The sequence below is a fragment of the Euprymna scolopes genome, chromosome 44 (genome assembly GCF_053919585.1).
Source record: "Euprymna scolopes isolate OS-2025 chromosome 44, ASM5391958v1, whole genome shotgun sequence".
Taxonomy (NCBI): domain Eukaryota; kingdom Metazoa; phylum Mollusca; class Cephalopoda; order Sepiida; family Sepiolidae; genus Euprymna; species Euprymna scolopes.
The window spans coordinates 37,290,275-37,305,456 of record NC_136525.1 but is presented as its reverse complement, the minus strand read 5'-3'; the positions used below and the strand labels follow the sequence as shown (position 1 = coordinate 37,305,456).

The 15,182-nt window shown below is 34.7% G+C and overlaps 1 protein-coding gene across 9 annotated transcripts in view; it reads left to right on the top strand.

The window, feature by feature from the left end:
- LOC145268799 (pre-B-cell leukemia transcription factor 1-like) overlaps positions 1–15,182 on the top strand; it is an 814,729-nt gene that overhangs the window by 602,231 nt on the left and 197,316 nt on the right. For all 9 annotated transcript variants that reach the window (XM_080124427.1, XM_080124424.1, XM_080124423.1 and 6 more), the window contains 2 exons: positions 142–332; positions 13,124–13,259. In XM_080124427.1, the coding sequence (XP_079980553.1) occupies positions 142–332; positions 13,124–13,259 (327 nt within the window). The remainder of the gene's footprint in view (positions 1–141; positions 333–13,123; positions 13,260–15,182) is intronic.

The window sequence follows — 15,182 nt, the reverse complement described above, 5'->3', positions numbered from 1 at the left end:
ACAACGCCAGGCACCCAGACTAGATTATGGTATAAATTTTAAAACCATATCACTGCCGTTCCTATAAGTGTTGATTACAATTGCTTAATTGTGTATTTGGGATCTTATTTATTATTTTTGTTTTATTTTGTTTGTTTTCAGGCTTGTAACGAGTTTACCAGTCATGTAGTGAACTTACTTCGGGAACAGAGTCGAACCCGTCCAATTGCCCCTAAAGAGATCGAACGGATGGTTAGCATAATTCGAAAGAAATTCGCCGCCATTGAAATGCAGCTAAAACAGAGTACGTGTGAAGCAGTTATGATTTTGCGATCCAGATTTTTAGACGCCAGGTATGAGATAATGTTTTCTCTTCTTTCAATTATATTTCGTTACTGTTTTTATAATTCTTCTTTATTTTTCAAAATTATTTTGTTGCTTTTTTATTTTATACTAGCGGGAGGGTGGCACGGCTTTGCCCGGGCATAAAATGCGATTAAATATGATATTTTAATTTGTCCAGATTTCGTATATATTATTATAGAGTCGTGATTTCAAAAGTTAAAAAAAAAAACTATTTAGATGCCATCAGCTAGAATCGAAACCGAAGTTGTAACATTCAAAGATGGTGACGTTACCACTGTATCAACGGGACACGCATATAAAACGATTCAAAATTAAAAATAAAATAAGATGAATGTTGAAAATGTTTAACAATTTTTTTCAATTTGGACCCATTTTTGACCCCTTTAAAAAAATTTTAACCAACTAAAGACCCATAAAAGAACGGTCCATAAAAAAATCCAATCATTGAGGCCCCTAGCGCCACTCGTCAACTTTTGGTTTGGAGGAGATAGAGTTTGAAAATATATCATTATAGAGTCGTGATTTCAAAGGTAAAAAAAAAAAAAAAAGAAGATATTTCGGTGCCATCAGCTAGAATTGAAACTGAAACTAGCATTTAAAGCTGGTTACGTTACCACTGTACCAACTTGACACGCATAAAAACGATTAAAAATTAAAAATAAACTAAGATGAATGGGCAAAATTTTTAACGATTTTTTTCATTTTTGACCGCTGAAAAACAATGTTGACCCCTTAAAAACAATTTTAACACCTTAAAAACAATGTTGACCCCTTAAAAACAATGTTGCCCCCTTAAAAACAATTTTAACCCCATAAAAACAATTTTAACACCTTAAAAACAATGTTGACCCCTTAAAAACAATTTTAACCCCTTAAAAACAATTTCAACTCCATAAAAACAATTTCAACTCCTTAAAAACAATTTTAACCCCTTAAAAACAATTTTAACACCTTAAAAACAATGTTGACCCCTTAAAAACAATGTTGACCCCTTAAAAACAGTGTTGACCCCTTAAAAACAATTTTAACCCCTTAAGAACAATGTTGACCCCTTAAAAAACAATTTTAACACCTTAAAAACAATTTTAACCGGCTAAAGACCCATAAAAGAACGGTTAGTAAAAAATCCAATCATTTGAAGCCCCTAGCCCCGCTTTGCAATGTTTAGTTTTGGAGGAGATAAGGTTTGAAAATATGGAGGCACACAGACATATAGCCGTTTATATATTAGATTTTATTACTTTTAACAAATTTTGTTGCTTCTTTCACATTTCCAAAAATATTTCCTTACTGTTTACGGGTTTATAATTTTTTTTTTCTTCCAAATGGGGTCACCACATATTATCAAGGTTCAGAGACCAATCGAGAATAAGGGCTAATGAGTGTAAGGTTGTCGTTGAGTCAGTAGCGTAGTAATCGTTAGTAGTGAAACTTTGGTATAATTAGATTATTTATAGGAAGGTTCAATAATAATTTGTTTATGTTGGACTTGAAGACGAGCTTTTTTTAAACAATATTTTGTGTTTTTTTTAAAACTTTATTTCGTTATTTTTTATTTTTATGTTTTTTATTTAAAAAAAAAATTATTTGGTAGCTTTTCTCAAATTTCAACACATAATTCGTTACTATTTGAGAGTTAAGGTTTTAGTTGAAACCTAGTAGGTGATGACCTTTTCTCTACCCTGCAATCTCTTTCTCACAGAAGAGACGTTCCGAGCCTGTCTCTGCTTTATCGTTATTTTCATGGCAAGTGCTTGTCTCAGCTCCAATCTATGGGCTCCCTCCCTTGCCTAACTTTCACAAGCAACACTCGACTAGCTACAACCACTATCAACAAGTTTATCCCCTCTCTAACTGTGCCTAAATCTAAACACAGATTCCATGAACAAGGCTTCTTCTTGGAACTACCTGCTTGTGTAACTCTGTTCTGCTAGCCTTCTTTCTGGCTGACTACAACATGGTCGTCTTCAAGTCCAATGTAAACAGGTTCTTGTTTAGTTGTACACTTAAATAATCAACTTACACACAATTTTCACCTCTAACAATTACTGTGCTGTCGCCCTGGTGACCACTGTCTAATTTTTCACCCTTATCCTTGAGTAGCTCTCGGGTCTTGATAGCTTGTAAAAAAAAGAAGTATTTTTTTTTCTGGGGAACGAACGAGATTTGAACTTGGCGCACTGAAGTTGTCTATATATATGATGATGTGTTCGTGGACTTCCCTATGAATCTGTTAGATATGCAATGAAATTAGAGACAATAGTTTGGAGGAAGAGTTACGGCATGATAGATAGTATTCGGAAGTATCTCTCGAATGACTGGTGGAAGGGTGCAGAAAATAGATAAATTACAGAGAAAATGGTTTGATAGATTGTATTTCGCAGGGTTGGAGAAAATATTTGGTGCTGCTGTTGTTGTCGCTGGTGTTGTTGGTGTCTTAGTGGTGGTGGTGGTATGGTTGATGGTGGTGTTGTTGGTGTAGGTATTGCTGTTTTTGGTGATGGTGTTAGTGGTGTCATTGTTGGTATTGTTGTAAGTGGTGTTGTTGTTGGTGGTATTGGTGTTGGTATTGCTGTTATTGGTGGTGGAAATGGTGGTGGTTGCTGTTGTTGCTGAACATCATTCACTCATTACGTTTGAATCAGATGATCATTGTTGGCATTCGTTTCCCTGATATCATTCTAGTTAGAATTCTTTCTAGAAAGGCATTAGGAAGTAGTAACCACGTGAAGGTGGCCAACATCCATAAGTGAAAGTGTTTCTGCAGAACAAACTGGATTCGAACCTGGCACACTCAGGTTGTCAATTCATGTCGTTAACCAGTTAGCCACCATCACCTCCCGATTTAAGTGGCCTTGGGAAGGATGAAGGCGATATGTACATTAAAACAAAAATTAGCTTGTGGCTAACTTTGCCAACGTGAAAAGGCAAGTAAATAACTCTTAACTCTTGCGTCACACTTAGTACTAGCTACAATGTCATTATCTTCATTGTGATAGATTTATTTAATATTTCTGCCAGTCGAGCTTAAAAGAAAGAAAAAACAAACAGCAAGAATTTGAAAAATTGTATCCTAAGCTTTAAAAAATAAGGTGTTACTTTCCGTAATGTGTTTGCAAAGTGTCGCGTTTCCAACCTAACCCATTCGTGGAATGAATCATTGACAGCGGGAGAGGGGGGACGATCGTTTTAAATCTTTATTGTTATAGTGAACATACGCGTTTCCATTTCGCCTAAATGATAAGCATGCATGCTTAATCTTGATAATAACTGATGATAATAAAAAAGAAACGAAAGAATAATCATTATCCAAATTTTATGAGTGAAGAGAGGCGTTATAATACTAATAATAGTTAAAAAAAAAAAAAAACGGAAACAATAATTACGTATGCAAATTTATTTTATCGGCAGAAGGAATATCGACGTAATCTAGATAATATGTATTCGCTGTGGTCGGTTGTTAAAAATGCATTTATCCAGTCTGTATAGATGTTAACACCTACTTTTGTTTCTGGTACAAATATATACACACAATGACAGCGAAGGATAAATCACAACACAGTTGATCTACAAAAAATATATTGCTTTTATTTCACACCAACAAATAAGCTTTTGATAATGATATAAATTATTACTCTGTATTTTGACGCTTCTGAAAGGCGCACACAGTAGGGTGCGTGGTTGTGTCGGATATCTGGCGGTGAAAAAATGACACAGGCTCACCAACTCTGACCAACTGACTGCTCTGTGGTGATTTTATTAATAAAAACATTCCTTTCCTATTGGAGTGTTTAATATTTCCTTTGTCTATTGTTTCCACCTTTTGACCGATATCTACTCACATATTTCTGGGTCAAATTATGCATTCTGTTGGACAATAGTGAAAGTCCCAAATTCTTCACATTGAATCCGTTTTCGTGCAACCTATCGAATGTATTTTCTTCCCGGAGTTGCTTGCCAATATCTAACAATAATTGATGATAATAATAAAACGAAAGGAAACCACAATCATGTATGCAAATCTATTTTTAGGAGCGAATAAATAGCAGCTTAATCTTGATAATAACTGATTATGATAAAAAAAGAAACAATCATATATGCAAATTAAATTTATGATTAAAGAAAGAGCGGTCTCATATTAATAATAATTGATTACAAAAAAGAACAGTTCCGTAAGTACTTGGTTAAATTCTGCTGAAACTGACATTTTTCTGAGGTTCGAAGGTTCATTGAGTTATTTCATAAACCTACTTTAAAACTGCTCCTAGTGACCCCTAAATGGGATAAAAAGAAAATTTCGATGTGTCGTTAGATTCCTTGAAAAATGTAACCCCTACTGAAACGTATTCCAATGTTGTAGCTGTTAAAGTATCGATTACTTTAATATGCAGACAACCCAAGCAAATAAGTTACTTTATATATAGAGAAAATATTGAGGTGGGAGGGCATGTAAGTCATTATGTCTGGCAAACTTGTTTACTATTTCCAAAAAGTTGCAATGGCTTTTTTCAAATAGAACCTAATAAACAGAAGAGTTATAAGAACAATGCTCGCTGTCAGAGGACCGTATGTACTTCCGGTGCAACTGATGTGTAGTTTTGCTAGTGCCTGGCGGGTGGTGGTTGGGGGGGGGAGGGTGTAACGAGGACTGGCTTGCCAATGCTCACAATTGTCAACTGTCGAACTGGCAGTGTTGGTGTTAACGTGGTCTAAGCCAGTAAAGAAAGCCCACAATGGTGCCAAGTGACATTGTCATGTTATCGACACACTGGGCAGTGGAGTTCTGATAACTCTCTCATCAAACTTTACCCCATCCCCTCTCCTGCACTTCTCTTCTTCCCTTTATTTCTATTGCTCCTCTTCCTCATCTCCCCTCTTTTAACTTTCCACTCGATCAACTCCCCCCCTTTTCATTCTCTTAAGTTCATCTGTTTATTTTTTCTGTTTTCACTCCTTTTTTTTTTTTCATTCTTCTCCTGTTCTTCTCTTCCCCATTTCTATTCTTCCTTCCCCCTTCTCTTTCTTCGTCGCCCTTCTCTTTCTTCGTCGCCCTTCTCTTTCTCATCCTTCTTCCCTTTTCTCCATCCTTCTTTCTCCTTTCTCCATCTTCCCTCCCCTTTCTCCATCCTTGCTTCCCTTCTCCATCTTTCTTTTCCCTTCCTCCCTCCCATTTTTTCGCTCCTCCCTCCCATTTCTCCGTTCCTCCTCCCCTTTCTCTATCGCTCATCCCCTTTCTCTATCTTCCGCCTTTTCCCTTAATCCTCCTCCTCCTCTTTCCCCTATCTCTCCTCTTTCCCCTATCTCTCCTCTTTCCCCTATCTCTCCTCTTTCCCCTCTCTCTCCTCTTTCCCCTCTCTCTCTCCTCCTCTTTCCCCTCTCTCTCTCCTCCTCTTTCCCCTCTCTCTCTCCTCCTCTTTCCCCTCTCTCTCTCCTCCTCTTTCCCCTCTCTCTCTCCTCCTCTTTCCCCTCTCTCTCTCCTCCTCTTTCCCTATCTCTCCTCCTCTTCAATTCCCCCGCTTCTTTCCCCGCTCCTTTCTCCTCCCTCTTTCTCTTTCTATCCTAATCTTTCTCCTTCCTTCTTCTCCAGCTGTCCTTCTACCTTTTTTTTTATCTTTTCATCTTCTTCCTTCCCTTCTATTCCACATGATGCCAATGTCATATCGTGATCACGCAGATCCCTAATTTACGAATACAAATCTTGCGCAAACGGGGACACTGGCTTCCATTGTACACAGCTATATTCTTCTATTTAAAAGCCACATAATTGGTGTCTGCCCTAGGATCTCATGTGGCTTAGTAGGCCAACCCTCGACAGACAGGCTCGACAGACAGGAAAGCACATTTCCAGATGAAGTACTCAAGTGTCCTTGCCTGAAACTTCCCTCAGCCGCCATAGACACGTTCCCGCCTAACCAATCACTTCGAAGCCGTCTTCGCGCCAGATCAATGCTTGTTGAAGGGTATTGTATTGGAACTTGTCTTCGCACTGCTAAGAAGAAGGGAAGGAATTCTGTTTTCCTTAATTCGAATTATTTGTCTTTAAGCTGGAAATATTGGATAGAATTATGCAAGGCGACTTTGGATTTTTTTTTAAGCAAAAAAAAAACGAAAAGTACAGTTTTGAGGCAGAAGGAAGATAACATTGTTGGTGTTTTGTGTTTCTTGCTTTTGATCGATTTTAACTCCGATAAATTGTATTAAAATGATAAATGTTCAGCTGGTACATTTAAAATTGCATTCTTACATGCTAAACTTGCATGGTTCGTTGTTTATGGTGCATCTCTCTCTCTCACTCTCATATATATATATATATTTTTTTTTTTTTTTTACACAGTGATCACCACTTATCAAGGCCCGGAAGCCACTCAGGGATAAGGGTTATTGCAAGTACATTACGTTAGTGTGGAGATTTGATGGAGTGTTTACTTAAGGGGGCGGTTCCTTAGGAATTTGTTAACATTAGACTTGAAGACATCCAAGTTGTAGTCCGGAAGGAAACAGGCAGACGGAACAGAGTTCCACAGGTGTGCAGTTCTAAGAAAGAAGCTTTGTTCATGGAATCCGCGTTTTGATTTAGGCACAGATATAGAGTGGGGGAAATTTTTCACAGTGGATTCAGCTAGACGGGTGTTTTTCGTGAAAGATTGGCAAGGGGGGACCAGGGATTGGAGTTCAAACGAGCACCTGCCATGAAAAAAAAAAAAAAATATATATATATATATATATATATATATATATATATATATATATATACAGAGAGTGAGAGACAAATATTACATAGTCGCTACACTGAACATGCAAGATCAAAGTGTAGTATCTGTTCTTCAGATGCGGCACTTCCATTTCTCGTTCTCTTTCAATGGAGGAGAAATCCTTCACGACTGAGACAATTTTTATTTTTGTACCTTTTCTCCACGTTAAAAAACGACCCTGGTGTCTAACTCTGTCCCGTGGGGAGGCATTGTAAATAGGTACACTGAACATGCTAATGTTTCAGAAAATAGGTTTACTAAAAAACCAAATGTCTCTCACCAGGCGACAGAAATAAAGCTTATTTACTACTTAAAAGCAACTGGTTCTCAAATGAAAGAAGTGAAATACATTTTTATTTATAAAAATAAGTAAATCGCTAACTTAAAGTGGGAGGGGGGACATGCTCTGACATTTTAGACTCAAAATAGAAGGCGATATAGGGGGAAGGGGATGTCGATGTTTACAGAATAAATGAGAAGAGTAGGAAGTGGTAGTAGGCAGGCAGGCTCGAACCCATACCGCGAAGGAGGAAAAGAACGTGAAAAAAAAAACATGCCGTTGTGTCCATCGCCAAAACGAAAGTGGCGAAGGTTTAAATTAAGGCTAGTCAATCAAAAAGAGGGGATGACTTTCAAAAATATCGTCGAAAAAAAAAAGCGACCCCTCTTTGTAGAAAATTGCCCAGTTGAGGGTGAAGGAATTAATGTTTTTAGCCAATTTTTCGATATTTGTCGTCCGAAAGGTCAAGTTTCAAAATGATACCGATCTGATGAAAATCCGTCGCCTCTGTCAAAAGTTTTAGACATACATACATACATACATTTAAACAGACATGTGAGATTTATATCATAGATTATATTATATATAAGTATAAGGGTGACCCGATGTTGCTCGGGATTTAAAGAGGAATAACAAATGTTCCACACTTCTAATACTTTTATTGTCATCGAAAAATGAATTGATTGCCTACTCTAGTCAGGAACTCACCTCTGTGCACTGGGAGGAAGCTTCACATATCTTCCCATAGTGACTTAGTCCACAATTCATTGTAGTCTACATTGCACTGTAGAGAACCTACTGTTAATTTTATGAAATTATTTTTAATTTTATAAAAGGACTTGAACTAAGTTTAAAATGTAAAAGTCAAGTACAATGATCCAATTATACTCGAAACAGAAGCGTTCATTTTGAACGCGCCTCTGTCTTATCAAAGAACCTACTGTTGATTTTATCGGCGAAGCCATTCTGTTTGTGTGGTGATAAAACTTCTTGAATGCAATTATGTTGGTAGGCTGCATAAAAGTGTTAACTTTGACCAAAATTGGACTGTTTCTTCTTTAATCAGATTTCTTCGATTATCGAATTTTGATACTTATCAGAGGTATTCCGTAAAAAAAAAAACGCTCTGAACACTCCCAGGCACATAAGATACATGTGTGTGAAATTATTTTAAAAATCGACCCAGTCGTTTTGGAGTCTATAGGAAACGAACTCACATACATGCAGACAAAGTGCCTTTTATATATAAGTAGAAATATAAATTTTTGCGATGTTACGGTGATTAGAAATACCAACTTTGTAGGAGTTTGTGTACTTTTTAAGTTTTAGCTAGACAAACATACAAACACACAGACAACTGCCATCTACATCATAGATTAATGTTTCTTCTGCCTCTTCTTTAACAAACATGGTTCGATCCCAAATCCAAGCATATCTTTTATCCTTTTATACTAAAATACCAAGACTTCTGTGCGGAATTCTTTGGAAAAATAAATTCTGCAAGGATTCCTTCTCCTAGAGATCCCAAAAATATTGTCTGCACGTCTGCCTTGAGTTTTTATTTTTAGGGTGCGGGGATGGTGTAATGGTTGGGGATAGTTCTACCCAGGCACTGACTGCGATCGATGAAGAATCGGGTCGGGAAGAAGGTGAAGAGAAGAAACATTTTTACCAGCTTAACAACGTATTTGTTTTTTGTTTTTTTTTTGTTGTTTTTTTTTAAATTTTTTTTTATTTATATTTATTTTGTCTACTGAACCGACTCTAACGATTGGGGATTTGTAAGTGTGCGGAGCGTGACAGGAAAGGGAGGTAACGTTGCATATCTTTCATTTTTCAACTGAGAAAAGTGTAAAAGGTTTGTTGAGCCATACATATGTGCAATATATATATATATATATATATATATATATATATATATATATATACCTTTTAACCTTGAAAATTTAACTATATATTTAAGATTTAACTATATATATATAAATAAACAGTAAGATGCTAAATTTTTTTTTATTAATTTTTCAAAATCTATATAACTTTGCAGACCGTTTAAATATATATATATATATATATACACACACACAAACACAGAGTTGTTCATGTTTAGACGGTCTGCAAAGTTATATGGATTTTGAAAAATTAATAAATAAAATTTAGCATCTTACTGTTTATATATATATAGTTAAATCTTAAATATATATATAGTTAAATTTTCAAGATTAAAGGTTATATATATATATATATATATATATATATATATATATATATATATATATATATATAGTGTTATAATGGAATAAATCCAGAGGAAATCCGGGTATGAGAGCTCAATGTGGTAAACAGAGCAATAAGATAAAAATTATAACACGGAAATTACATAATTGTCGATGCAGTATCAAAAATGTAATTGTCTGATTTAGATGCTTGAAAATACCATAAGGTTGAGATAAATTATTGCATCGACAATTATGTAATTTCCGTGTTATAATTTATATATATATATATATATATATATAAAATTTTAGTCATTCAATAAATTTAAAAATTTATGACGTGAAATGTTTAAATTTCAAATCAAAAGATTTTTAATATTCTATGTAAGACAAAGAATATATTTGAAACATTCTAACTCCTTATGCTATATGATTTCGATGTCTGCCATCTCTTTAGAGGAGAAAATATTAGCAAATAGTTATAATGGTTTACACCTTTATTTGCTAAAGTCAGGTAGACATGGAAAATCACAATTAAGTTTTTTAAGTATTTAAATATCATAGAGTCAGGGGAATTGATGAAAAGGATATAAAAATTCACATCCAAATTGCATGGTAAAATCAGAAGTGAATGTCTTTGATAGCAGTGTGGTAAAATGATCCAAACTGTATTTTGAGTAATCCACATCATAATGTAATGATCCGAATTAGGCATTTTCCTGGAGCAATTTTCTTGTTTTCTTTGTTTATATAATGAGTCCGGTAAACAAAATTTATATATATATATATATATATATATATATATACAGGTCCGGTGGATGTGTTTAATAATAAACAAATAATTTAATATATTTAATATTTTTATAATTATAGAAGATGAGTTTCAAATTCCACTCCAAAATAACCTCAAATTGTTAATTAAATAAAATAAAACCGCTTTCAGTAGACAGGCTACGCAAATTAAGAGAAACTGAACTGATATGAAAAATTAATTAAAAAATTAAAGATAAAAATTTAAAAATAAAATGAAAAAGATAATAAATAAATTAAATAAATAAATAAGTAAATAAAATAAAACTAAAGGAAAGGAAATTAGCGAATATAAGAAAAGATAAATAAAAAATAAAGGGGAAGGGGAGGAAATAGATTAAGGAATAGGGAGAGATAGAAATTAGAGAATAATAATGATAAAGATTGAAGTATATATATATATATATATATATATATATACATATATAGGTTTTTGGTTTCTTCTGTTGAAAACAATCATTTATTAAGTCACCAGATGAGGACTTCTGGTTTTAACCGACTATTTGTCCGAAAGATTAGCATGTCCAGTGTCACGACCATATAAATTTGGTTATAATAATAAAAATATATCTTGCACTTCTTTTGTTGAGCACTCTTAATAACCTCATTAAATTTATTAGTTATCACACTTGAATACCTTTAATCATGGTATATATATATATATATATATATATATATATATATATATATATATATATATATATATATATATATATACTAGGTATCCAAAAAGGTTCCATCCGTTTTGTGATTACCTATAAGCTGGACAGTTGTAAGAAGACTGGAAGTGTTTCTTCGTTCAATGCTGTTTGTTTTCTCGCCATCATACCGCATCCTTATTTAAGTGCTTACCAGTGACGAAAAGTGGATTTTGTATGAAAATCACAAGCATTCCTGACATTGGTTGTCTCCTCAGGATGCTGTCCCTCACACTGCAAGACCTTCTATGCACCCATGCCAGATTATGTTTTGTGTCTGGCGGATAGGTTGCTAATTGGTTCATTATGAATTGCTATCAACGGGCCAAACGAGACCTATACTCGCCACAATTAAAACGTGTGCAACAAGCATTGCACCAGAAGGAGCCAGAAAGTGTGAATTGCAAAGGTATGCTTTTCCTCCATGGCAATGCCACGCAGGTGGTTAGGGTTAATATAAAGGATTGCGATTTAACTCCGTATTTCGTTCCTGGTATTTTCGTTCAATTCTTGCAGAGTTTTGAGGTTTGATGTTTTGAGGTCTGCCAGTTTGGGGAATGAAATAAGGGACGCAATCCAAAGATTCTGCAAACTGTCATGAATAATGTTTTGAAAAGAGCACAAATATGCAAAGCTGAAAATGGGCAACATTTAAAAGACATTATTTTTCATGAATAAAGATTGTTTGAATTTTGCATTTTTTTATTTAAATTTCCCAATGTCTTAATCAGATTGTGTTAAAATTAAAGAAAGATATCATCAAAAATAAGGAATCTACTTAAGTTCAAAACCATTCAGTGTCTTTTGGGACACCTTGTATGTATATATATATATATATATATATATATATATATATATATATATATATATAACTACTTAATTTACTCACATAAAATTAATATACAAAAATATAGATTTATGCGTAAACTTTAAGTATTTACTTCAAAAGTGCTCAATACGTAGGTAGAGCTAGTTAGTAATTTATAAAATATATATGGCGATTAAGCTACACTGAATATTCGGCGTTTCATCCACTCTAGGATTCGTCAGGCTTATGCGCATTTAAAATCCTGACGAATCCTAGAGTGGCTGAAACGCTGAATATTCAGTGTAGCTTAATTGCCATATATATTTTATAAATTACCATATATATATATATATATATAATTATTTACTATAATAATAATTAAATATATATATATGTATACTGGTAGCCAAATTGAATATTGAAATGTTCCTATCTTTGGTTCTATGGGACGAAACTACATGAAAATTTGCAGGCTTCTTGAAGATTATAATACTATTCTATGGTTAAAATTTTATGGTAATTGGTAAAAAAAAAAGAACCTGTATTTTCAAACCAATAAAATATGCCCAAATTTGCCTACATTTGTATATATAGTGTCCTACAAGCCAACTTCAGTTTTGCTGTTTCGGTTGTCAGGCCACTAATATATATATATATATATATATATATATATATATATATATATATATAATTACTTCATTTAATCATATAAATTAATATATGAAGATATATTTTTATGCATAGATTTTTTCAGTATTTACTTCAACAGTGCTCGATACATAGGTAGAGCTAGGTAGTAAGTTATGCCTGACGAATTCCCACGAGAATAAAACGTAGAATATTCTGTGTAGCTTAATTACCATATATATTTTCATGACTTACTATATATATATATATATATATATATATATATATATATATATATATATATGAAATGTGTCAACACACACACACATATATATATATAGAGAGAGAGAGAGAGTAGTGTAGTGTTTGTATGTATTGCTGTGAGACACTCCGGTTTTATTTTCAAATTTACATCCTTTTTTATTTCAATTCAATATTGGTTTATTCTTTTAGACTTAACGCTAACTAAACGATGAAACGTTGTACGGAGACATGATATGAGTGTTTTTCTTCTATTAATCACCCAATGCGTATACATCCTATAAAGCGTGTTGATTGTGGTTTTTTTTTTTCTACTTTCTCCGTTTCAGACGAAAAAGACGAAATTTCAGTAAACAAGCCACAGAAATTCTCAATGAATATTTCTACTCCCATCTGAGTAATCCTTATCCGAGTGAGGAGGCTAAAGAGGAACTTGCCAGAAAATGCGGCATCACGGTATCCCAGGTAAGTCGAACCTGACTAGTCAGGCCAATCTATTTACAGTCACATTTTCTGATTATCGTTTCATGTAGATCCTGTAAGGCTTTGTACAGGGTATGGCACGATGGTCTTCTAAGGAAAATTAGATCATATGGTATCACTAGAAAACGATATAATGTAATTAAATCCTTCTTAGATAAGAGAAAAATCCAGGTTGTCCTCGACGGCCGTACATCTAAACAATATGATATAAATGCGGGAGTACCTCAGAGGTCTATTCTTGGACCTTTATTATTCCTGATATTCATAAATGACCTCCCTGATAAAATTGTTTCGGAGATGGATATATTTGCTGATGACACCACTCTCTATAACAGGCACGAGGGGAAACAAATGAACACATATCTAAGGAAATGGCAGAAACACTAGAGGATGACCTCCAATCTGCGGTGGAATGGGGACAAAAATGGATAGTCACATTCAATGTTGCCAAGACTAAGCTTGTTTCCTTCAATAATTACAAGAAACCTTCTCTACCACCAATAGAAATGGCCAAGAACACATTTCCTGAAAGTACTTCCTTTAAACTCCTTGGCCTAACGTCCACAGGGAACATAAGATACATTGAGAGCATTGCTGGGGCCGCTGCGGAGAAGGTGGGCTCTCTCTACTGTGTTAGAAAATTACTTACGCCTGAAAGTATCCTGTACCTCTATAAGGCCACCATTCGTCCATGTATGGAGTATTGTTGTCATATTTGGACTGGTGCATCTGCTACTTGTCTCTTACTCCTGGACAGTGATCAAAAGAGAATCGCCAACCTGATAGGTCCTGAACTGTCATCTAAGCTTCAACCTCTGCCCCATCGATGAAATGTTGCGTCTCTCTGCCTGTTCTACAAGTACTTTAACGGTGAATGCTCCAACAAACTACAAGCACTTGTACCCCCTTTATGTAAATACCCTTGACAAACCCGACAGGCAGCTAAATCCCACCCCTTCACAGTAGGGATCCCTAGATGTAAGAAAGCCTTCTACTCCAATAGTTTCTTCCCCAGAACTGCTAGACTTTGGAACTCCCTTCCGGGATTCTGCTTTCCCAACTGTACTGACATGCAGAAGTTCAAGTGTAATGTGAAAAAACATCTTGCTGCTCAACTCCCTTCATAATATCCCTGCAACTTATGTCCCCGATAGTAATCCCCCACATCAAAGTGGCACTGTGGCTTGTTTGAGATGAAAATGGAATGAATAAAAAACATAAAAATGAAATGAATGCTCTAGCAATGGATTTAATAATCAGCTAATGGCCAGGCTCAAGCCACTTTAGGGTTCAGTTTAATTTCCTTTTCTCTTTTCTTTCTATCCTTGTGTCCCCTCTCTCCCCCTCCTGTCTTTATTCTTCTCCCTTCGTTGTAGGAAAACACGGTGGTATACTTAACAAAAATTGTATTAACAAAATATGTTACAGAAGTATACGTCATGATTCTAGGACCATAACTGCCACGAATCGCCGCCATGTGGTTTACATGTAACTATATTTATTATCTTTCGGTAAGTCCATTATTCTTGAAGCAGGTAGATTAGCTTACTCCATAATACTTAAATTAGGCAAAGGATCCCTAACACTCCCTATTTTCTACATCCGTTTCATGGCCTTCTGCATAATTTTTAGATATTATTTTCTTATATGGGAAATAAATAATCCAAAGTGTAGTTTCTGTTCTGTCGCAAGAAGAGATATCGGTGCTTATGCTGAAGTAACGTTATTATTTAGAAACCCATTCTTAACATGTCGGCGGGGGGGGTGTAACTAATCTGTACATTCACCTAACAATTTAATAAAATTGAATTTAATTTGAAAATCTCATCTAAAAATAGCACGGTCTGTATTCTGTATCAGGATATCCTTCTTGACTGAGGCAATTTTCATGTTTGTCCCAATCCA